The sequence below is a fragment of the Microtus pennsylvanicus genome, chromosome 9, assembly GCF_037038515.1.
Source record: "Microtus pennsylvanicus isolate mMicPen1 chromosome 9, mMicPen1.hap1, whole genome shotgun sequence".
NCBI lineage: Eukaryota > Metazoa > Chordata > Mammalia > Rodentia > Cricetidae > Microtus > Microtus pennsylvanicus.
In genome coordinates this window covers 21262612-21286619 of record NC_134587.1, presented here as the reverse complement: position 1 = coordinate 21286619, position 24008 = coordinate 21262612, and the positions used below count along the sequence as shown (strand labels likewise).

At 43.9% G+C, this 24008-nt stretch overlaps 1 protein-coding gene across 3 annotated transcripts in view; it reads left to right on the top strand.

Annotated features, from left to right (window-relative positions):
- The window catches only part of Tanc1 (tetratricopeptide repeat, ankyrin repeat and coiled-coil containing 1), a 216192-nt gene that overhangs the window by 78225 nt on the left and 113959 nt on the right, over positions 1–24008 (top strand). For all 3 annotated transcript variants that reach the window (XM_075985123.1, XM_075985122.1, XM_075985121.1), the window contains one exon: positions 2119–2198. In XM_075985123.1, the coding sequence (XP_075841238.1) occupies positions 2138–2198 (61 nt within the window). In that variant the 5' untranslated portion in view covers positions 2119–2137. The remainder of the gene's footprint in view (positions 1–2118; positions 2199–24008) is intronic.

Here is a 24008-nt window from a genome sequence, read left to right as displayed (position 1 = left end):
GACTGCTGACATAGGTCTAACTATCCTAAAAACAGCTGAGCTCCCGACACAGGCCAGCGGGATGTCTGGAATGGGGTGCCAAAAATCAATGTCACCTAGACCTTACTCTGTAGCATGGTGGGTGGCATGGTAGTTCTGCCGCAGATTAGGAATGACCTGATGGCCAATTAAGGGCAGCTTTGTGGACATACTGTGACCTTTACCTGAGATGGCCAGAGGGTCAGGCACAGGCTTCTCTGCGAGAGCCACCATGGCACACGTGAGGGGTCTAGGCCAAGCTTATGGAATGGTTCTGCTGGTGTTCGCCTTTCTTAGGTGTGTAGTAGTTTTCACTGAGTTACAAACCCAGACAGTTGATTTGAAGATGAAATGTGTGTGTCTATCAAGTTTCTATTTTTTTTTTAAATATTTGCTCCTGCCTCCTTTAAATTAAAAACAAGCAATCAAATCCAAAAACTCTTTAGAGAAAATCTTGCTCACCAGCCCAGGCTGACCTGAAACTGGTGATCCTCCTGCCTCAGCCTCCTGACTACTGGGATTACAGACGTGTGCCACCATGTCTGGCTTTCATGGCCTTTTAAAAGGACCACATCACTTTGCCCTGTCTTGAGCATGACTATCAGGAGAAATTTGTGTTTTCTATGGGGCTCCATATGGGGAGATACTATGTGACTCAAGAAGCACTTCAGAGGCAGAATTGGGCCTGAGCCATGCTCCTTTTGTGTGTAAAGCCTTGTTTGTAGGAAGGTTCAACCCCAAGAACCGCTCTGGCTTCCTAGATATCCTCCTCCTCAGATAGTTCAGTTTTGTTTGTTTGCCCAAAGTGCTCCCTGATCTGAGCGGAGAGGCCAGCCAGCCACTGGCAGCCTGCTGAGGAGGATGAGCCAGCTAAGGGGCTCGGAGCCCAGCTGCAACTCTGCATATTTGGGGTCAGGCCTTGCTGTTAATTAGCTGAGTGACCCCCGGGTGGACTCAGTCTCCCAGGGTCTGTTTCTTCGTTGGTAAAACAAAGGCTTGGAAAAATAAATACAGGCTCAGACCACGTGATAAGAAAGGTCACTCTGCTTGCTATGTGGTGGCTCTGGGATGGCGGCATGTTGAGACCCCTGATCCTTCTCAGTGAGGGCTACAAAACTGCTTTACTCTGAGCATTGAGATGTAGCTTGTTGAGGCCACCTGAAGCTCTCAAGTTAGGCAGGTTTGGGATTCCTTCTCTAGTGGAAGTTGCCTCATGCTCCCCCCACCCCCCTCGCGCCCCATCCTTTTGGGCTTGGCACTGCTTGAATGCCTTCTGCCTTCTTCTTGGTGCATGGGCTTCATGAGGAAATAATAGCCCCATTGTTTCTTGTTGTAGAGATGGTTTCCAGTTTCATCTTAATCCTGGGCCATTGTGTTGTTTTTACAAACTCAGTTCAACACCCCCACCCCCCTGTGCAAAATGCAGTTCATTCTTTTAAAGGACTCAGCAGCCATCCACAGACGGATTTTCCTCATCTCCTTCCCAAAGTCATAACTATATATAGTAAAAATGCACGGGAGTGTGCATTGTTTAATTGGGCCACCTGGCATCAGGGTTAAAATGGGTTCCATCTGTATTTGGTTTGCAAATGCTTCCGAGGTATGTTCCAATCCAGTAACCTTCCAGAGTGGTGTCTGTGGTTTAGTGGCACCTGTAAAAAAGCATTTCTTTTAACCGTGTAGCTTCTCTCTTATTAATCATATCTTTGTGATTTCGTGTTTCTTTCTTATTTCCATGAGCTAGGGCCGGCAGGTCTATATCACCTTGTCAAGTACCTTACTACTAGTAATGGGCCCAGTTTAGCCTCATAACCCTGATCAGACGCGGAATGCGGAGAATGCACTGCCTGTGCTGCCTGTCACTTTTCTAACCTGGCTGTGAACTCCTGATGTCTTCATTGAAAGCTCTGTCACATTCCTGGTGTCTCTGCCCCGTAGTTTCCCACCGCATGTTTATTCATAGGGAATTCATATAAATCTCAAGGTACTTCTAGGTTATCCTAAGGAATCTTTTTCTGAACATGAATTACACATGAGGTCATTTTGCAAACGATAAGTCCCAGTGTCTCCTACGTTTAACTCCTCCCCTTTTCTCTTCAGAGACAGAAGAGTGTTGACAATGTTGAAGGCTGTGCTGAAGAAGAGCCGAGAGGGAGGAAAGGGAAGCAAGAAGGAAACAGGTATGTGCACCAAGTTGAGTTGAGCTCTTTTGGGGTTATGGCGGGCAGCCCTGGGCAGCCAGATCCCACCACTACAGGCTAGGTAGGTGCATGGCTGTGGAACCAACCCAGAGACACTCAGAACCAAAGTGTTCTGGAGTGCATTCTACGCATTCTGCGTCTGATCAGGGTTATGAGGGCTCTGTAGTTCTTAAGTTTCTTGTTTTTTTAAATGAGACACAATGTTGGAAATAAGCTTCAATTTTGAACCAAATCCTTTCCTGGAAGATGTTAAAGGTTCATAATTTTAAAAGTCGTTCGGATTCAGAAGCACAGTTAAAGACGTTGAAGGATAGCAGTTGTGTTTAGGAGTTTGATTTCTAGGAAGCCCTTTTCCTTGTCTCACATGGAGTTGGATTTTATGTCTGACCAACTGTTGCCTGACTGGTTCTTGTGTTTTTGGGTATCAAATTTTATTCCTAACAGGTGTAGCCCCACTTCATGCCAGACTGCTCACTCAGTGGGAGGAGAGTGGTTTAACTTGGCTTGGGTTTCCCTCCTGTCTGTAGTGTTTTGGTGCCTGTTTGGCCATTGTGACCCGAGTGGCATCACATTCCATGTGGTCACCTCCTCTAAGGTTGTTCTGGCCACGGTCAATCTCTTCTTCGTTCCAGTTTCTCTTGATAGAAAGTCTATGCTTTGCGTGTTTGTATTCACAGTTCAAAGGAGCTTCTGGAGCTACCCTGCAGTCCTCTCTTTCAGCTCATGTGAAATCTACTCTTGTTGGCAAATGGCTCCTTTGAAAATGACTTAATGTCAAGTAATATTTCAGTTTTCGTTTCTGTGACAGTATCATAGATAAATAAACTTAGCATCATCGATTATAGTTAACTTGTCATTCAAAAGGCCTTATATATTGTTGATTTGTCTTCATGCTTTTATAAGGGGCTCTGTAGACCTCTGGATATTTTGGCTATGTGGACCTAGATAAAGTTTCTGCTTATTACTAATTATCCCTTAAACAGAGCGTGCAAAGTGGCAAACTCACCTCAACAGTGGAGCCTTTATTACAAGGTTGCTGTTAGGATTCTATTACACACTTCTCATTACTGCCTGGGTAAACAGAGACAAAGAATAGAAGGAAGCAGATTTTAATGATATAAACAGAAGACTGCATAGTTATCTCATAACCTTAGAAAATCAACCCCTAGCTTTGAATAATTAATTAAAATTGTTACTGTGGAGAAATTTTAGTTCACATAATTTCTTTCCCAGGGCACATTCATCTTCTGCTGGGTCAGGGCCAAAATGTCTTTCTCATTATTTTTCTGAAAGCAGTTAATTTTTTTTTTCAAAGTTTTGGCTCATCTGATACTAATTCTGGAGACTTTATTTGTTGCCTTCGAGACCTTTGTAATTTTTTAGCATAAACGTAGACAGCTTAGGTCTTGGGATGGAGCTGCCAAGCAAACAGGTACCCACCCCCACTCCCTTCCAGGACCAGGGTCTGCACGCCAAACTCCCTATAGAGTAACAGCATCTCTCAACAAAGACTGTCCTCTTCCACGGTGCCAGGGCCATGGGAAATAAGTTGAAATGATGTTCGGCACCTGCGCCTTCAGGCAGGCCAGACAGCGAGCATAGTTTGCCTTTGAAAGGTTTCCAGTTTCAAAACATGGGACTTGGGGCTTAGGTCTCCCTTTGGCCTTTTAAGAGGAACTACTGCTTCTTCTGTGAGTCCTGTCTTTATCACAGTTCCCACACTCTGGGTTTTTCACTCGAGCACACCAGCTTGAAAACATAATGGGAACATTTTGTATAAAGCATCTGTATGGTCTGTGTTCCTTGCTGTTAACTGGAACCTGGTTTGTGTCATGTTGGGAACAAAGCAGTTGGGGTTTTACGTCCAGATGAAGTCATGTGAAAAGATTTGGGTAAATACTTGGGTTTTGACAACTTCTATGTTGAGTTCTGTGCCAGCTCATCATCTCAGTGAATCCCAGCTGAGTCTCTGAGTTAAAGCTAGCGGCCTGAGACAGCTGTGAGACTTGGTAACCAACCACTCCTCCTCCAGCATGGGCAGGCTTTGCAGCGCTGTTTCCAATTAAAAGCATTCTTTGCTTATTTTTGTTTTTGTTTTTTCGAGGCAGGGTTTCTCTTTGTAGCCTGGGCTGTCCTGGAACTCATAGACCACGCTGGCCTTAAACTCACAGAGATCCACCTGCCTCTGTCTCCCAAGTGCTGGGACTAAAGGCGTGTGCCCCCTCTGCCTGACTGTTTTATTTTCCGTGCTGTTTTTGAGGCAAGGTTTCTGGTGAGCAGCCCAGCCTGGCCTTGACTTTATGCTCTTTCTGCCTCTGCCTCCCAGTTGCCGGGATCACAGCCCTGTGCTTGCCACACCAGGTTAAATGTTACTAGTTCTCACTCAAAGCCACAGCTAAGGATTCAGCCCAAGGCTGTCAACCCCCTAGTGCATTCTGCAGATGAGCTGTATCCCCAGTATTGAAAAGGCTTTCTTCCAGCTTCTGTCCCTAAAAGAATATATCCGATATATCTACCTTAAGCTGTGTGGAAAAAAATTAGCAAGTGTTGACACTCAAATTATATTTATATATCTCATAAAATGTGAGATTGAATCCCATTGACGGAACTCTAAAATTAGCAAAATTCTTTTTAAAAATGATTATGCATTTCCATCTATGCTAATAGATGGGCAAAATCTTAGTTTCTGGAAACTGGAGAGGCATGTTGGGGAATGAAATCTCAAAAATTCTGAAGTGTTTTGGGGATGCATGTTCTCTTTGCCCTTGTTGAAGTTCCGTCAGTAAAAAATGAGCCACATCTGTCTCTTGGCCTTGAACTAGGCCTGTGGGAGCAAAAATGAATATTAAAGGCTATCAAGATAGCTCACCTGGTAAAGTCCTTGCTTCTAAGTCTGCAGGATGACTTGCATTTGATCCCCATTTCCACATTCTGGAAAGAGAATTAACTTCTGAAGCTTGTTCTTTAATGTGACTGTGCACATTATATGTAAACACACACATACATATGTATGGTGCACACATAATATATAAATATATATATTTTAAAAACCAGTATTTAGCCACAGTAGAAGGGTGTGTTAGACAAAGATGTCTCCTTTTTTCTTCCCATTTTCATGGCAAAGTCTTGTTTTAAAACCAGCACATGAGGCTCCGTCTTTAATCCAAAGCCCTTCAGAGAGGTTCGCCACCTACTACTGAATTTCTTGATTTCATCTGACCTATCTTACCAGATGGTTTTCATGCAACTCTTATTAAACTGTTATTAAATGGGTTAACTGCTGTATTCTACAGTCAGGAGTATCTGATGTGAGAGCTGAACCTAACAAGAGTGTCAAGCACATTAAACTAGCAGAGGAAGCCAGCCTCTCTTCTCTAGAGAAAATGAATAATGTTCCATGTTGAAACAGCAGAAGTCTTTAATAATAAATCTGCAAGCTTTATGCGGAAATAAATGATAAAACTTTATTGATGACTCAAGACTGAATAAAAATAAATATTAAATTCCTAGGTGTATACACACACACACACACACACACACATTTATTATTTCAAGCCAAGTAGTTCCCCTAAAATTATCTGTACAGTTCTATTATTCCCTGATGAAATCCCTCCTTTGTTGTTGATTCTTGTAGTCCTGGGGATCAAATCCTGGACCTCGAAATATGCTACATCACTGATAGAAGCCTGCCCTCAACACAATGGTTTGGTTTCGAGTGTAGCACAAATTCTAATTGGTATTGATGATAAAAACCCAGAGTCAGATACTAGGAGGTGAAAGCTGAGAGACCAGAGAAGCAGTGCAGCCAACCACTAGAGACCTTGTACCTTTACCGAATCCTCAGACCAAAAGGGTAATCCTGTCCTCAGACCGCGGGGGGGGGGGGGGGGGGAGGGGGGGCAGTCCTCAGACTACATCTGTCTCCACCAAACCTCAGACTGCACTGAACTCCTGTCTCCTCCCTTCTTATATTCCTCTCTCTACCCAGCCAATATTGCTCCTGTCTCCACCTCCCTCTGGCTTGAATTCAAAGCGCTGGGATCACCTTTAAAAGAGTCCCATTTCTCTTTTAGACAGATTCACTCTCAGGTAGCCCAGGGTGGCCTTGAACTAACAGAGCTCCCTCTGCCTGTGTCCCGCAAATTCTGGGATTAAAGGTGTGTGCCACCACTCCCTGGCCTCTAGGGGCTTAGCTATGTATTCTGATCTTTAGGCAAGTTTTATTTGTTAAAATATAAAATACCAATACATTTGAGGACTTTTTTTTTTAAAGGTTTTCCAAAGGGATAGTTTTAGGTTCACAGAAAAATCGACTAAATGATATGGCAGCTTCCCCCTCGTGTATCCGGCTTCTCCTATTGAAAACAGCCACACCAGAGTGCTCTGTTTGGTGTATTTGTCTCACTGGCAATGATGGTGATACAAAGCTGGTTTATAGTAGGGCCATGGGTAGATGTCTATATCCTGTGGTCTAGAGAGAATATCGTAGTACCATATAGAACATTTCGACCTCATCCTGTGTGTTTCTTTTTTTCTAACACAGCATAAAATTGATATGAAAATTCATCTGGAAGAGAGGGGACTTGGGACTAGGCAAAGAGAACTGGAAATCATGGCAAGTACTTGTAGAACGGCTAAGGCCTGGTTTACATGCCTGGGTTCTCTCTGCAAAGAAGCTGGAAGAGTGCGTGTAAACTTTTCATGTCTGTGGGGCAGGTGCATTTTGCCTCCCATCAGGGAGGGTTCTTAAGTCAGAGACAATGGGAAGGTGTCTTTCCCCTCCAAACTGGCTTGGTGTCGCTCATAATAATAGCCAGCACTTCACAATGAGCAGCCGGCTCCGCTAGAATTTTGTCGTGTTTGTTCTTGCTGTCAAGAAATGAAACATACTTTTCTCTGATATCTAATACATTTAAAGTTCACAGTGGATAATGTGTTTTTTTTTAAACATAGTTTTTTTTTTTTTTGGCCTTCTTTAAGAGGGGACTGGGCATTCTCCCTGTTTGTATCCCTTCTCTAGTCAACTTTACTTGATTATTCTCTCTCTCTCTCTCTCTCTCTCTCTCTCTCTCTCTCTCTCTCTCTCTCTCTCTCTCTCTCGTGTGTGTGTGTGTGTGTGTGTGTGTGTGTGTGTGTGTAGGAAATGGTCTTAGTTTGGAGCAATTTATTAAGCTTTGGCCTTTACCTTTTCCATCACTGAAACCCAGGTTGGCTAAACACACTTGTAATGTGTTGATTAAGGCAGTGGATAGTCTCTCAGCCTCTGTGTGTACCCAATTAATTGGTTTGTTTTGCATTTGTTTCTTCACTTTGAATTCGTAGCAAAAGGAAGCCGTTGTCGTCTGCAGAGTTTAAAAGCCATTGATGTGATTGTTAAACTTGGTATTTTAAGCTGTTCCAGGCTGCCTTCTGGCTCTCGGTGGTACCTTCTAAAAATGCCCCAATATAAACGGCGCTTTGTTTCATCCAGAAAATATGAAGCTGCTTTTGATTATTCTGTGCTCCGTTGCTCGCTTTCTGCGGCTGTGGACCATTATTTAGGAATTTGGTGGAGCGACCGTAGTGCTGAGATGTGGCCATTGGTATCTCCTGTTAAGAGTACAAACTATTTCTCCAGCAGCACAGTAACCATAACAATTCCCTCTCAAGGTAATGCGTTTCTCTTTAGCATAGCATTTGAATAACCGAATAAAGTGTCAGTCTCTGATTTAAGCACAGCGTAGAGCTGGGGTGCAACTTTCCCCAGGGTCTGCTAGGTTTCTGCATCGTGTGTTTGCTTTGTTCTTTTAACAAAGTCTACAAACCAAAAACACGAGAATTTGGAATTAGCAGACGCAAATTCAAATCTCAGCCTGATTACCTCTGGGCTGGTTGAAACTTGCGCAAAACTTTCTTACAGAGTTATTGTCGAGGTTTAATTAGAAATTCTTTCATCCGGGCTGGTGGTGGTGGTGACGCACACCTTTGATCCTAGCACTCAGGAGGCAGAGACAGGGAGATCTCTGTGAGTTCAAGGCCAACCTGGTCTTCAGAGTGAGTTCCAGGACAGCCAGAGCTGCTATACAGAGAAATTCTGTCTCGAAAAACAAACAAAAAACAAAACAAAGAGAAAACAAATTCTTTCTACCTGGGTTGATACTTAGATTCTGGTAGATATTCATTGCACCTTTTCTTTCTTGAGAAAACTGTGGCAGTTTAAAGAACAGAGGAAATACAGACCCAGGCCACCCTTAAACTTGCTAGATAGCTCAGTTTGCAGCCCTCCTGTCTCTGCCTCTCAGACAGTGGGATACTAAGTGTGCACCATTACCCTGGCTAGTTCAGCTGACATGGGCTGGAGCCATTGGAAAGAGGGAACCTCAATTGAGAGAATGCCTTGACCAGATTGGCCTCTGGGCAAGCCCGTGGGTGCATTTTCTTGATTGATGATTGGTGTAGGAGAGCCCAAGCTCTGTGGTTGGTATCACCCCTGGGCTACTGGTCCTGGGTTCTGTAAGAAAGCAGGCTGAACAAGCCATGCAGAACAATCCTGTAAGAAGCATTCCTCTATGGCTTCTACTTTGGTTCCTGCCTTGAGTTCCTGCCCAGGACTTCCTCTGGGAAGGACTGTTATCTAGAAGTGTAAGATGAAGATAAGCCCTTTCATCCCTGCATCTTTTGGCCGTTTTCATAATGACAAGAAAGATTCTAAGTAAGATAACCATTAATTATACTGGATGTCAAACAAAAGTCTTGTTTCTCCCCTGGAAGCTAAAGAGAAGTCAGGACTGATCTCAAATAAGAATGATATTCTAGAAGCTTCTTTTGATGACTTCCTATCCCTAAATATGGAGTCTTCTATCTATTTGGGGTGATAAAGGTGCTTCTCCCATCTTTATTCGTTCCTCCATAATCTAACTAGTAAGCTCTGAGTTGTTTACTAGATGGTAGTTATTATTTCGGTAATTCTTTTTCTGTATTTTTCCACCGTTAGCCTTCTTTGTGCAATTAAACTGGAAGGCAACTTCCCTTGCAAAAGTGATTTCAGGAGATGCCAAGCAGATCTGAGGGATAGATCTCTAAATACAGTCTATAGACTATTCTAACACATCCTCAATTCACGAAGGTCTTTAGTTTTGAAATACAGACCTTTATTGTCTTCATCCACTGGTTGCTTTCCCATGCTGTACGGAAGCATAAAGAATGAACGTGTTAGAGGAAGGGAACACGCGTGGGGCATTTGTCATGTGCTGGACACCTGCACATGCGGGCCATGATAGCTTTCTCATGAACTTCCTGTTTGCTGTGTGGTGCAGACTTGGAGCAAGCTCTGTGCTATAGGGAAAGGGAAGGCGATAGCCCAGAACCCTCCACTCCATGTGGCCAGTGAGACCCCCAGGAAGATGCTTCGTGCCGGAATCATCATAAAAGCTGATGCAAAGCTCCTGTATGCTTTTCCTTGAGCCCCTGCTGGATGTGTATGCATGCAAAAGGAAGCTTAACTTCAATAGGGAAATGATAAGTTAGAGACCTAGTTAAGAATATTTTTGTTTATCAAACTGGATTTTATTTCAGTTTTTTCACTCTATGAAAGGTTTTCTGTTTTTTTTTTTTTTAAACAAAACCTGCAAAGAGCCTCATTAGTATGTTTCATGTTTCTATAAAATCTCCATATTTTAGTATCTATGTGAGCTGTTTGCATTTTGGGGAGAGAATTTCAAGGTTTTATTTCTATTCTACAAAATTATGAACAGTTGGGCTCACCTCCCTCTACTGGCCGATAGTGTCTGCAGAGGAGACTGTGGTGGCTTAACTTTTAGCGGGCTATGATCTGAACTTAGCATTTTTGGTTAAAAATCAGAAATCAAACACTTATCTCAACAGCTGATTTAATTCTTCACTATTAAGTTTTCAGCCAGGAGTTGCCCATATTTAAGGTGGTATGGGAGTATCCAGGTGATTAGATTTGACCCTGATGCTGTCCCAGTGCACAGAGGACACAGGAACTGTTTTCTGTCCGAGGAGAATGTACACTGGGTAGCTGTAGTGTAGTGGTTTGGGTTCTCGGTTGGGGCCCTTTAAAAAAAGATTTACTTGTATTTGTGGGTGTGTGTGTTTCTGCCTCTCTTCCTGTCTGTGTGCCTGTGGATCCCAGGAGAAGGCGGCACATCTCTTGGAGCTAAAGTTATAGGCAGATATGAGCGTCCTGTCACAGGCTCTGGGGTTATCTGGAGTTTTCCTGGGTCCTGGAACTGGCTGATTAGCAAGGCCTGGCTGTGAACTCTAGGTTAAGGATAGAAGGGGGAGTCTCCTGGGTGGCTTCAGCTTTACTTTCCCGCCCTGAGTAGTTAGATGTCATTGCGTCTTCTAGGAGGGCTCTCCAGAAGGACAGGTTTTAGATGGCTGTAGTTTATTTTAGAGAATATTGTTCCAAGTACCAGATGTGAACATTATTTTGATTTTTGATAGTGCATTTCCTTATTTGCTCAAGCTGCCATAACAAAACATCTTTGGTGGGGTGGATAAAACAACAGGAATTTATGTGTTTCCAGTTCTGGAGGCTGAAAATTTGAGATCAGGGAGCCAGTGTGTCAGGTTATGGTGAGGGTTTTTCCTGGTTGGTGGAAGATGGCCTCCTAGCTGTGCCTGCATGTGGTGTAGAGAGACAGCATGCTCTTGGGGTCCCTTCTTACACGTGTGTTGTGCACTAACAAAGACTATGCACTTCCATCACCAACCTGTTGAGCCTGCCTTGTCTGCCTAACGCCTGGAGTCTCATCCGTAAACACCGCCACACCACAGGGTGTTACAGCATCAGCTTAAGAGGACACAGTGTGCCGTAGTATTTCCTGTTAAAGTGTGATGCTGTAATTCACTGATGAAAAACACACCATTATTTCGTGTACTAGTAAAGAAAAAAGCGGCTGTCGATTAAATTTTTATAGTACTTTTATTAAGGTTTTGTGTAATCTATCTTGGAGATAGTTTTTTAACACATGTTACTTTAAAGAGTTCTTTTATGTTTATTTATGTTTATGTATGACGTGCGCCATGGCATGCCAGAGGGCAATTTCTGGAGTTTGTTCTGTCACTGGGATTGAACTCAGGTCCTCAGGCCTCATGCCCACCCTTGCTTTTTTGTTTTTGTAATTATAAAAATAAAACATTGGTTGTGATTAAAAATTCTATTCAGAGTGCAGTGACTGTTTATTTTATTAGCATTTCTTGTCAGGTGTGGAGGCACAGGCTTTCACCCCAGCACTCTGGAGGCTGGGGCAGGAGGCTGGTGGGAGTGCAAGGCCCACCTGGGCTCCGTAGTGAACGCTTTATGGTCTTAACAGCAGACAGCATTTTTAAAAAATTGACTTTCTACTAATAAAATTGAGAATAACTATGGATCTTTGAAGCAATGTCCAATTGGGAAAATCAGGTAGGGATGAAGAAAAGAAGACAGGATGTTTTTGCTTTACACACACACACACACACACACACACACACACACACACACACACACCATCCGTCTTCAAAAGCTGCCCAATATTCTACTGCGCCACCATACTATGGTTTGTTTTTTTTCTCCCTCTGGAAGATAAACACCTTTGTATGGGTTGGTTCCTATAGGAGAAGAAAGATTCCCAGACTGCAGTCAAGGGTTAGAAGAGATGTATTTGGTTTGAGCTCGTGGTGCCCTTCGCAAGTTATTTTCCAGAAATTGTGTACTGGCCGTCACGGATGTTAAGTGGCAGGTGTGAGCATGCTCTTGGCTCGATTCTTCTTAGTATTAATTATGTTGTGAATGTTAATAGTGCCAGTGTTGTAGGTAAACTGTATATCTAATTAAAGCTAGTATTTGAGGCTTCTGTGTATTTTTTGCTCAAGTACGTTACCTTTTCATTGACCTTTTGTTCTGGCTCACTCTGTTCTGTTGGCCTTGGCGAGGGCCTGATCAGTCCCTCTTCTGCTTTCCTAGCGTGGCCCTGGTTTGTATGTGTGGCATTTCCTTTTCTCCTTTTACATTTTGTTTGTTTTTGTTTCAAGAGATAGGATACTTGCTTTGGTGCCCAGAATGATCCTGAACTTGTGTGATTAGCAGGTCCTCTGGCCTTGGCCTCAGAGTGCTGGGATTTAAAGGCCTGTGCTATCTCATCTGGCGGATATGTTAAGATTCGTTTTGATAGTTGAGAGGCTGAAGCCTAGTCCCGGCGCACTTGCCTGTAAATCCAGCACTCAAGTGAGTTTAGAGCCTGGGCTAGCCTACATGATGATTTCCTGCTATCCTGGGCGACGCAAGGAGACTGTCTTAAAATGAAAGTTTTATTGTCCTTCTGGTCATGATTAAGAATTAATTTTGAAATGACTCTCCCTGTACGTACCTGTCTGTGTTTCCATGAGAGGAGGTGTAGTTTTTTTTGTTTTTGTTTTTTTTTAGTGGCGCACGCCTTTAATCCCAGCACTCGGGAGGCAGAGACAGGCGGATCTCTGTGAGTTCAAGACCAGCCTGGTCTACAGAGCTAGTTCCAGGACAGGCTTGAAAGCCACAGAGAAACCCTGTCTCAAAAAACAAACAAACAAACAAAAAAAAAACAAAAAAAATTAAATAAATAAATAAATAATAAATAAAAAAGTAGTTTTTTTAATTTATATTTTTCTTGATATTGCTGAAACACCCTTCAGAAAGATGACATTAAATTTATAGTCCTACCAACAGTTTACTAGAAAATGTGTTTATTCAAATCCTTACCAACATTGTAATTAAACAATTTCATCTTTGCCAGTATCAGGAAAGTTGCATTTTAATGTTTTAATTACGATTTTTTTAAAAAAGGTATGAACTTAGCACCTTGTGTGCTCATTGAAGCCACTCTGTCTGGAACTATACTGTGGCTGTATAGCTTACCAGCTCCATGAACCTGGACTTAACGTGCTCTATGCTCATTGCTCGCTTATGAGGATTGAATTAATCAATATTATAGAAGTGTTTCAGCTGATGTTTGACACTGTATGTGTTGTCTAGCTTTTTGTCAATAATAAAATTTATTTCTTTATCCTGCTTGTTTGCCTCTTTTCTCATTGGGTTTATTAGCTATTTCAATATTTTAATGAGTGTTTAATCATTGAGAGCTTATCAGCTGAAAGTTTTAAGCAAGGCAAACATGTCTTATGTTTAATTTTTAATTACAATGCCTAGAAAGCTTTATCTAAATCATCCTTTATATTTGGTTGGATTAAGTGACGGATTCTGTACTGATACTGTAAGTTCAGTGTTAAATCACTTTTTGAGGCGAGACTCTGTGTCCTTCCTTTGTTCCCAAGAGTGATGCTGGTGGGATTTCACCTCTCGGACCCACATCCGCAGCGCCAGGTACGGTTCTGAAGATGAGATCCTTTGTAGGGCTTGCTCCTTCTTAAGCATTCAGCTGTTAACATGGCTGGCTGGGCTCTCTAAACACAAGACCAGGTACTGTTTGATGTAGGAAGGTTTTGTACTGAAGTGAGTTAAGAGCGCTTTTGTAATGCCTTCAGCCAGGCACTCAGGAGGCTGAAGTAGGATTGCAAGCTGGAGGTCAGTCTGGGCTGTATAGTGAAACTCTGTCTTGGAACACAAACCCAGATAAGGAAACAAAACAAAACAGAACAGTCGTATGAAGTGGCCGCTCAGTTTCAAGTTTGAAGGCCTAATAGCTTTCTTAGAAAAGCTTACTGTATTTCTTTGAACCTTTACCTTTCTTGCCTATAAAATAAAGGTAATTTGTATCAGATAGCCATTATGAGAGTCAAATGCAGTGAATTTTGTTTTAAAATTTCAACATCAGGTGAGATTAGAAGGAACCCCATGTGGCACCTTTGACTGTGAAGAAATGCTCATCAGGCATGAAAATAAAGTGTACACATGCAGATATGTAAATATATCATGGGCTTTGATATGCAGATGGGATTTGTTTTTCTTCAGATATTAAAGAAATAAGGAAGTGAACCACAGTTGACCAAGAAGCAGATTCTCTAGAAGAAGTCTGTATGAAAAAGTTATTCTTCACCGCACACTATTATATAGTGTGCTGAATGCTTATATTTGCCTGATGTAATGGATAGTTTATAAATGTAGGGTAAGGGCTGGGTTATAACAGTGGTTGAGTGCTTACTGAGCATGCCCGAGGCCCTGGTTAGATCCCTAGATCCACAGAAGGAAAAGGAAGGAAAGCCACTCTGAACTATGTAAAGATGGCATGGTTAAGTCGCAAAGGCAAATAGCCCAGTTTCTTTGTCCCGGAAGTGAGTGATCTGGGTGCTTGGGTTCAGTTCCCAGCTTAAGCTGCTGAACCTCACTGTCTTCCCCGTTTTGCTTCTGTGAAATGGGGAAGAGTAACCCTGCAGAGCCAATCTGTTGAATATTTAAAGTCAGAATTAAAAACAAATTATCAGGGGAAAAAAGTATATGAATATTGACCACAAACAGACTTGTATTCCCTAAATAATACAGCACGACACCCAATTTACATAGCATTTCCATTGTATTAGGTATTGTCCAACATCTGGCAGTGATTTTAAAGAATACAAGAAGATCTATGTAGGTTTTATGCAAGTACTTTGTCATTTTCCATAAGGGATTTGATCTTCCTAAGATTTTAGTATCCGTTGGGGATATTGGAACCAATCCCCTGCCAATACCTAGGGGTAAGTGTTGATTCTTTGAAGAGAAAATGAGTTAAAATCCATATAACACTGCCTGGACCATAGTGAGCATGTTGGAAACGTTGGCTCTTGTATTTGATGGGAAGCCCTTTGCTTTTTTTGTCTCTTTCCAGTCTCCATTAGACGTTAGTAACTGGTGGCATCTTGGATGTGTTGTTTCATTAGCTCACTTATTTGTGCGGCCAGCCCGACCCTGGCCACTCCATGTGGTGCAGATCGGGGAAAGAGCTACTTAATAGGCAGTGCCCTTAGCAGAACGCTGCAGGGTCAATTGCTGTAAACAGTCTGGGAAGACATGTGTTCGCTATGAGATGGAGGAGGGCAGGGGTACTGGGGCCTAGATGCAAGGATTTGAAACAAGAAGCTTCTGTGTCAGCAAAGATGTGTGTGCATTTGAAGGGCTGTGCCCGAGATTCACCGCTCACTTTGTGTAGGAACAGACTCTAGTGTAACTGATGGGCAATCCTAAACCTGGCCGTCTCCTCCGCCAGACCTACTCGGTTGTCTTATTGGAAATGACTGGATGGGGACCACACCTCTGTGCCTTGGTGGGAGTTGTTGAGTGGTTGGAGCTGCCCGTGTGCTGCCATTTCTTTCTGTGTCCCTGCAGGGACATCCCCAACTAGTTACGCAACATTTGTGTGTGTGTGTGTGTGACTTTGAAAACTCTTCGGCAAAGTATATTCCCCCATTCTACAGCAAAACTGTGTTCTTGGCAGTCCTATAAAGATGAACTTTAAATACAGATACACAAGTACAGAAGTTAAAGGATTCTGTTACGAAAGAACGCGGCACACGGTTTGATCAAAGCAATTTGTCAGTGTATTTCATTTGATCGTGTTTGTGCTGATTCTGTGTCAACATTTGCTCACTCACATACTTACACTTACAAGTTAGATGCACAGGAAGGAATAGCTAGGGAATAAGATTTTCCTGTGCAGCTTGCATGATGTTAGAGGGCTCCTTTCCCAGAGACATGCTGGAAGAGTGGATGAAGCAAATAACTTGCAATCCATTTCATGTTTTAGAAGTCGTGGTTAGGGTAGAATGTTAATATGGTTAGCTGCCGTGAGACAATGTTGACATTGTTGCTAAGATATGTTATCAGACCTGTCACTGAGGATGCTGTTTTGGAAACTGAGCAGTGATTTGTGTGTGTGTGTGTGTGTGTGTGTGTGTGTGTGTGTGTGTGTGTGTGAGAGAGAGAGAGAGAGAGAGAGAGAGAGAGAGAGAGAGAGACAGAGAGAGATGACAGAGCAGACATGGTATATAGACTACAAAGGACAAAAAAAAAAACCAGTGGTGGCGCACACCTTTAATCCCTTCCCTTTGGAAGCAGATGCAGGTAGATTTCTGTGAGTTTGAGGTCAGCCTCATCTACAGAGCGAGTTCCAGGACAGCCAGGGCTACACAATGAAACCCTGTCCCAAGAAACAAAACAAAAGTCCAAAACCCAGTAAATGCAAAGCCATTTCATCCTCTCCTCTAGTTCCACACCTCAATATGGGCCTAAAAAGGACCTGGTTAAATAAATTAACATGTACATAGTCAATTTATATGGTCTCTGTCTGGAATAGGAACAGAGTTGGTTATGCTGTGCAGTTTTGAGTATGTGTATTTTAGGTGTGTGTGTGTGTGTGTGTGTGTGTGCGCGCGCGCAGAGGCCAAACTCAGGTGTTATTTTGTGGGTACCACACAGCTTGGATTCTGCTCACTAGGTAGGCCAGACCAACCAGGTAGTGAGCTCAGGGAGCCTCCTGCCTTTGCCTCTCCAGTGTTGGCTGGGATGGCAAGTGTATCACTATACCCATGCAGCAATTTTTTTTAATGTGGATTCTGTGGAGGAATCCTCACAATTGAAAAACACTTTTTGTTATTTTTGAGAATTTCACATGCTACCTAGAAACTGTGAGCTATCCCCTCTCCCCAAATGTTTGTAGATCCCCTTTTCCCTGTGATGAAAATTTCCTTTTAACTGAAACAGGAGAGATCGCAGCTCCCTATATCCTCGCTCTTTCTCTTTAGTGAGGCCTGCTGGCACATGGCTTTGCCGTTGGTACTGGTAGAGTTTGGGACTGAGTAGTGAGTGAGGGGGTGGCGTACAGGTTATGGTATTGTTCCAGAAGCCTCTCCCTCCACTTATTTTTTCCACCCCCAAAATGTCACCATGTCCAATGTGACAGAATGTTCCCGATGATTACCATCCAGAGAAACACGACTTGCTGAATGATCTGTGGGTGACAGCATTTCTTAGGCACTGAGCAGTGAGTTCTCCATGCTCGGTGCGCACTTGGCTTAGGGCATCTGCCGCTTGGGCCAGTGTGCCAGTGTACCACCGTGGTAGAGTCATGACTGGAGTCAGGAGCCTGGGTTCTCAGCCGTGGGCAACTCTGTGTGCCCTCATCTGTAACACATGAGATTTTAAGTCTCTTTTTTAAATGGACTACGATGAATAAATTAATGTATGTAAAATGTTAATGAGGTGTCTGGCACATTGAGTAAGGACTTAATAATGACTACTCGCTTAATCATCCTTACTAGGGGGCTGGCAAGATGGCTTAGCCGTAAAGGTACTTGCTGCCAAGCCTGGTAACCTGAGCTCCATTCCCAGAATCCGCACGACAGAAGGGAGAGAACCGGTACCTGCAGGCTGTCCTCCAGCTGTCCCCCTCCACCCACACACATGCAGTCAGCAAAGGCGGTCATCTTCATTAGTCCAGATACACTCAGTAGACAGAATAGCGTTTATAATTAAGACATAACTGCACATTCCAGCATGTTACTGTGATGCCCCCTTGATGTGAATGTCAGTGAGCTTGGGCTGTATGTAATCTTGGGACTAAGGAATATTAGTGAGATAGGGGGGAGGGTTTAAGATGGATACCCTGTAGGCACTGGCCGTTCCTGGCTATTCTGTTGCTTGGTTTGAGAATACTAATGACATGTGTATGAAGAGGGTGAACTTGGGTTTGTGTTTAAGGACATTTGGCATTATGAAAAGAAATCAGTAATTGGTTGAGCTTGGAAGTTGAAGGCAAAGAAATTGAATGAGACAACTGGGCTGTGGTTAATACACGTTAATCCTAGTTGCGGGGGTTGGGGCCAGCCTGGGCTTCATGGGGAGACCCTGTGTCCACATGGGAAAGAAGCCAGTTTAGACCATCACTGTAGAACAATCAGTAGGGAATCGGCCATCCTACGTCAGTAAGACCTCGATATATGGGTGGGGTGTGTTAGCTTAAGGTTGAACCTGTGGATTGAATTTCATAGTGGTTATGATTGGAAGCTTTTGGATATAGAAAAAGGAGGCTTCTTGGTAAGTATCCAGTGGGATCGCTTGACTGAGCAACCCCAGAAGTAAAAAGAGAAGTTTCCGTGTGCTAGACAATCAAGTCTACTTTATAAAATATATACCCTGTGGGATGGAACTTCTTTTCTTTCAGCTGCCAAGTTAGATCATAGCAGGTGGCCAGTTTGACCCAAAGACCTTCAAGTGTACACATGGCTCTTTCCTTGGGAGTATAAATGTAAATATTTGCGTCAGGAGTGCACACACAGAGCGTCAGCCATAGACAAGGATTAACCTCTGTCCATGCTCCCAGTGGTTTACTTCGCATTTCCAGATGCAGGCATGACTACAGAATGCATATGTCCTTCCAGAGAGCCTCCATCCACAAACAGGTGTGTTTACATGTGTATCACACACATAGGGTTGTAGGTAAATACTATATAACATATACAAATGTATGCACATACACCCCCCACGAAGCATACATTTTTAAATATAGAAAACTTTTGTACATTATCATTTCTTTCCCTTCCCTTCCCTTCCCTTCCCTTCCCTTCCCTTCCCTTCCCTTCCCTTCCCTTCCCTTCCCTTCCCTTCCCTTCCCTTCCCTTCCCTTCCCTTCTCTTCCCTTCCCTTCCCTTTCTTTTTTTTCTTCTTCCCATATTGGCCTTGACTTCTGGATTCCCAGCACGTGTATCTTAGATGCTGTTCAGCTTCTTGTTCCAGTGGCAAGAGAAATCCCTGCTATGCCTTGCGTTGCGTTACCCTCTCGGGGAGAGTTTGAAAGCCCATGACTTGAGCTGCAGTAGTTGAAACGGCTTCCCAGACAGCTCTAGGCCTCCTCCCTGAACAGACAGAGGAGTTGGGGCTGCACCCTGATCAGCTGTAGGAACACAAGACCTCGAAGGCTTCAGAACCAGAGAGGTGGTGCAGTCCGCGAGGTCAGGAAGCATCTACGTGCTGCCGAGGAAATGTAGAATAAGGAATTTTGCGAGCATCCCACAGACCTTTTCTGGCTGCTGTGGGTTGCAGCTCTTAGCTGACCCACATCTTCATTCTTCCTCTGGGGCAGACTGGGGTGGAGCTGCCGGCATACACCGCAAGAGTTAACGAACATGCAGTACTGGGTGAAAGGAAAGGAACCTATTTCGGGTGCTTGATGACTAAACACCTATGCTTCAGACGTACTTGGTTTGTGTGACAGCAGCGTAAGGTGGGACTGAAAGAAAATGAATGATCAGGAGGCTTGGGCACCTCCCCTGCGGAATGTTCAAGAGTGCTTGGAACTAATTAAGCAGCCGGCACGGAACTGGAAAATAGAGGAGGGAGCAGGCTTTTTCATGGTGGCCTGGGACCACGTGTAGACCTACATACTCTATTTTTGGTGTTCTCTATTAAGTACACCAAGTGACATAGTATGGGAAGCATATCTTAGCAGCCTTATGAAATGGGAGTGGCACCGGGAAGATGGATTCCATGTTTGCTGGTGCCCTCAGGGATATCACTTAGTCCTTTCTGGTCCGCAGTGTCCTCATCTGCGAAAAGAACGGGGAAGCACGACTGCTTGGTAACCTACCAAGGTTGTGAAGATGGAATGAGGAGACAGCGTGCACTCGGTGTCTGTCTGGGCACCTGCTAGCACCTTTGGAAGCATTTGCTTTAAATTATGCTTGCGTAGGGTGTGAGAATGGAGGTTTTCCTGACGTCATATGTTTTTAAAGCATAGTAGCTCCTGCATGGTGACATAGGGTGGAATTGCCAGTCTGTTTACGTACGTTTTGGGACGAGGTGCTTTTGTACGTGCAGTTCTATAGCTTGCAATGTGATTACATTGCTGGCCTCTGTTTAGAAGGCGTTTGTGTAATATCTGAAGACAAAAGGATCCACCTGTCTTATCAGCTGGCACTGTCTGGACCCTGGAGTTAGCTGGGTTCTTGTTTCTCTGCTGTTACTGTGGTACTGTTTGCGGATTAGCTGTGATAGTGTGAATATGTTTTGGAAAATTGTTGACATGGATCCCGTTATTCTTTCGTTTTGAAAATGTCCACTGGATGCTCAGTAGCTCTGACCAGACGCCAGGAGGACACATGAGACACATGATGCTCTAAACTGCTGCCCACTGCAGAGAAAGCCTTTTTACAAGGCTCAGAAACGACACTGCAGAGGAAATTTCTTCCAGCTTGCTGGGTTCCTGTAAATATATGAGTTATGCGATTATTAAAACCTTATGATGGAAAATATGTTTCAAAAACATTGTGCTTAGAGGCAGGAACCTCTAAGATGCTGTAATACGTTTAATGTCCAAGTTAAACGTATCACCCCAGTCCCATTTTCTGAAGCTGGATATACAGAACATCTTTCTCTTTCTATTTGAAGCTTCCAGCCCTGCTTCCCCAGCTACTTACGTGCACGATAAATGGAAATCTTATTTCCTGCCTCTGTAGACCTATTTACCTGAATGTCTGAGCTCACCCTTGTCTTTCTCAGGGCGACCCTGTCTCAGATTGGCTTACTTTCATCTGCCTGCCTGACTTCCCTGCCCTGGTTTTTTAAAGCCGTCTCTAATCCTACACTCCGTGTACTCTAATCTGCAGCGTCGACTTCAGCATTCTGCATGGCCACCTTTTGACATTCATCTCCTAGATTCACAGTTCTCCTTCCATTGTGTATTTAAATCCTCACTCGTTGTCTTTAAGAATAGGGGGGAGGAAAGTTAAAATAAAGAGCCATTATCAAAAGCCATTTCCGCCAATTTACAGTGCTTTATTGGATGTCTTTATTCTCTTTGGTGAGTCCATTATCTTCACAAATACAGCTCTCTCTCTCTCTCTCTCTCTCTGATACTTCTTCTATGTGGATATTTTAATTTTGATTTATTGTAAGCCCAGAAGACCTTATAAATGTCCATTCATCCTCATGCCCTTCCTGATCTTTTATTTTCAGACTTCAGGAAGTCAGTAATTTTAAAATAGGAAAAGAGGTGAGAGAGAGAGAAAATGTCAGAGACTGTGTGTGTGTGTGTGTGTGTGTGTGTGTGTGTGTGTGTATCTTACAGAGCCCAAGATACTATTAGGCCCTTTACAGAAAAAGTGTGATTGCCCCTTACATATTTGACTGATTTAGAATGTGTTTTCTTTGAGGCTCTCTTTTCCCAGCTTTCTTAAACAAGTGGAATAGTATGTTAGAATCTGAGCTGGCTGGATGGGAGAAGACTCCAGCTGCTCCCTCTTTTCCTCCCAGTTAATGTGGTTCAGTTTCCTGCCCGTGAGAGGTGTGATTGGATCAGGGGCTCTCTGAGAGGAACTCACGCTGGTGTTGAAATGCCAAGTTGGAGGGGAGCCTGGTAACATGGCTTGCACTCACTCCCTGGAGTGGATGCCTTTGTCCTGCCCAGCCTGGCCTTTCTGCAGCAGCGACAGGAACAGTGACTGAAGTGCTTCCTATTTCTTAACGGAAGCGAGGAATAAAGTAGGTTGTAGTGAAAACATCATCTACTCAAGGCCCAGCGAAATGTTCCAGTCATGCTGGGTGTTGTAGTGAAACATGTTTAATTCTTCTTTTGCCTCTCTAAGCATCTGCTGAGGAATGTTGAATCAATCGGGGTGTAGCAAGCTTTTCCATTGGGACCACACGCCCACAAACAGTGACATGGAGACTCCTTATTAATTATGAAACCTCGGCCTTAGCCTAGACTTGTCCCATCAGCTCATATAACTTAAATTAACCTGCTTTATTAATTTGTCATGTGGCTTTTTACCGTTCATTCTGTATGTCTGACTCCTTCCATGTTTTGTTGGCATTTCCTCTGCCCATCCATTATTTATCTCCTCCTCCTTCCTCTCTCTGGCTGGAAGTCCCACCTGTACTTCCTGCCTAGTGCTTGGCTGTGTAGCTCCTTATTAAACCAATCACAGCGATATATCTTCACACAGTGTGCAAATATTTCACAATACAGGAGAAGTCTGATGTCTGCTTGCTTAGAGCATGCCCCAACGCTGATGTGTGTGTCCCGACCAGGGTTCTGCTTTTGGCCTCTGGTGTCCTAGGCTTTCTTTGTCCTAAACCTGCTGCCCTGTGCTGCTAAAGTTGTAGGCTCCAGGATGCCGCCCAGCCTCCAAGCAGCTGGATCTCCCACTTGGTGCTTTGTGCCCTCCTGCACATCCATACGGTTATTCTCTCTGTGCGTGCCTTCCTAATGAAAGGAAGCTGGAAGTTTGTTTCTGAAAAACCAAGCAGAACAGCATGTTTGGGGCAGATACTGTCATGAGATGGCCAAGTCAAGCTAAAATGGAAGCGCCCCTCCCCCAAGCCCCATCTCTAAGTCCCATTTTTTATTGCAGCCTACATAAAATCAAAGAGCTGGGGTCCAGCTGTTCCCGAGGCTGAAGGTCCTCCTGGCTGCGGCTTGCTTTGGAAGCTGTTTCTCACAGACTTGCGGTTAATGAAAATATTTGCTTTGCTTGATACAAACAAAGTTTATGGGCAGAATTTGTGATTAGGAAATGCTTTAAATCTTCTGCCCTCCAGTCCCCCAGTCCCTAATTTCTCTTGTTCTGTGTTAGAGAATTCTAAATGTCTGAGATAAAAACCCTTTTTTGGGGGAACAAGTTTAACTTTTAAAGTTTCTGGTGATGGTGTGTGCCTTTCACCATTTCTCTGTGTTCCCGTTGAAATGAAAGGGTTGGAAGTTCGGGTTTTCATGTGTAGGTCAGAAATCTTTCAGAGTGAGTAGAGAGACTATTGCTTATGGCTTGTCAGGCCCTCTCACTGTTTCCAGTCCAGGTCCGTAACTTGGCTAATACATAGGTACCCATGGCTTCAAACACATGGAAAATCAACATTGCCCGGTGTCCCCGTGCCTCTGTAGGGCTGTAACTTCAGTTTCTTGTATGGTCTTGTCTGTTTTCGATTGTACTTGCCTGGACACCTGACGATCAAGTCTTTGGAGTGTTCTTGTAGGTACTTACAGAACCAAATGGTAGTGGGGACTGGTCATGGAACTCGTTAGGAGACTGGGAAAGTAATTGTCCCGCTCTCACAAGTCCCTCTACAAGCATACAGCCCTGTCGGGAGGTAGTGGTCTGGTTGTCGCTTTGGCTTTTTCATTCATTGGCAATAACAGAGGTGATAATCTGGGTGCCTCATGCCCTGGCTTAAGACCTCAAGAGGTGGCATCTTCAAGAATCCAGGCCGCTTCTCCCGTGTGTACGTAACATTGTATGTAAGTCTGGCAGGTATGTAATATGGATGTTTATGAAGGCGTGACAAGCGAGGGTGTGCAGGTCCAGTGCAGCGGCCTCTACCGTTCATGTGGGCAGTAATTAAAGGGCCTTTCCGAACCTATGTTTACCCTCCTCCCTTAGGGCTAGCCTGTCCTGGTCACCTGCCATGGGTGTTGATGTAATTCCAGTGAGAGCTGTCTAGGAATTGTGCCTTTCTTCCTCTTCTTCAAATGCTAGTCATTTGGGCAGATAGTGACAAATCATTGTAATGTCCCAAGTCTATTGAGATGCTTCAAGTGTCGCTGGCCAGGTGAGACTGGAGAGACCTTCCTAACTCTGCCAGTCCCCATGGCTTTTCTCCTGACAGCTCTTGGGCTATTGCTTGTGGAAGCGACGCTTGAGCGTCATTCTGTGGCAGGGTTAGCACTCCTTCCCCATGGCTACAGACGTGGAAAACAAGTCCAGCAATGCAACATGGATTGATGATGGGTTTCGGTCACATCCCTTTTTGGGCCTCATGCACAAAGATCTGGAAAAAATGAGTGTCTGCTTGGCTCTACAGCTCTTGGGTTTCACCCCCCTCCTCCCCCCAAATGTAGTACTTGCATT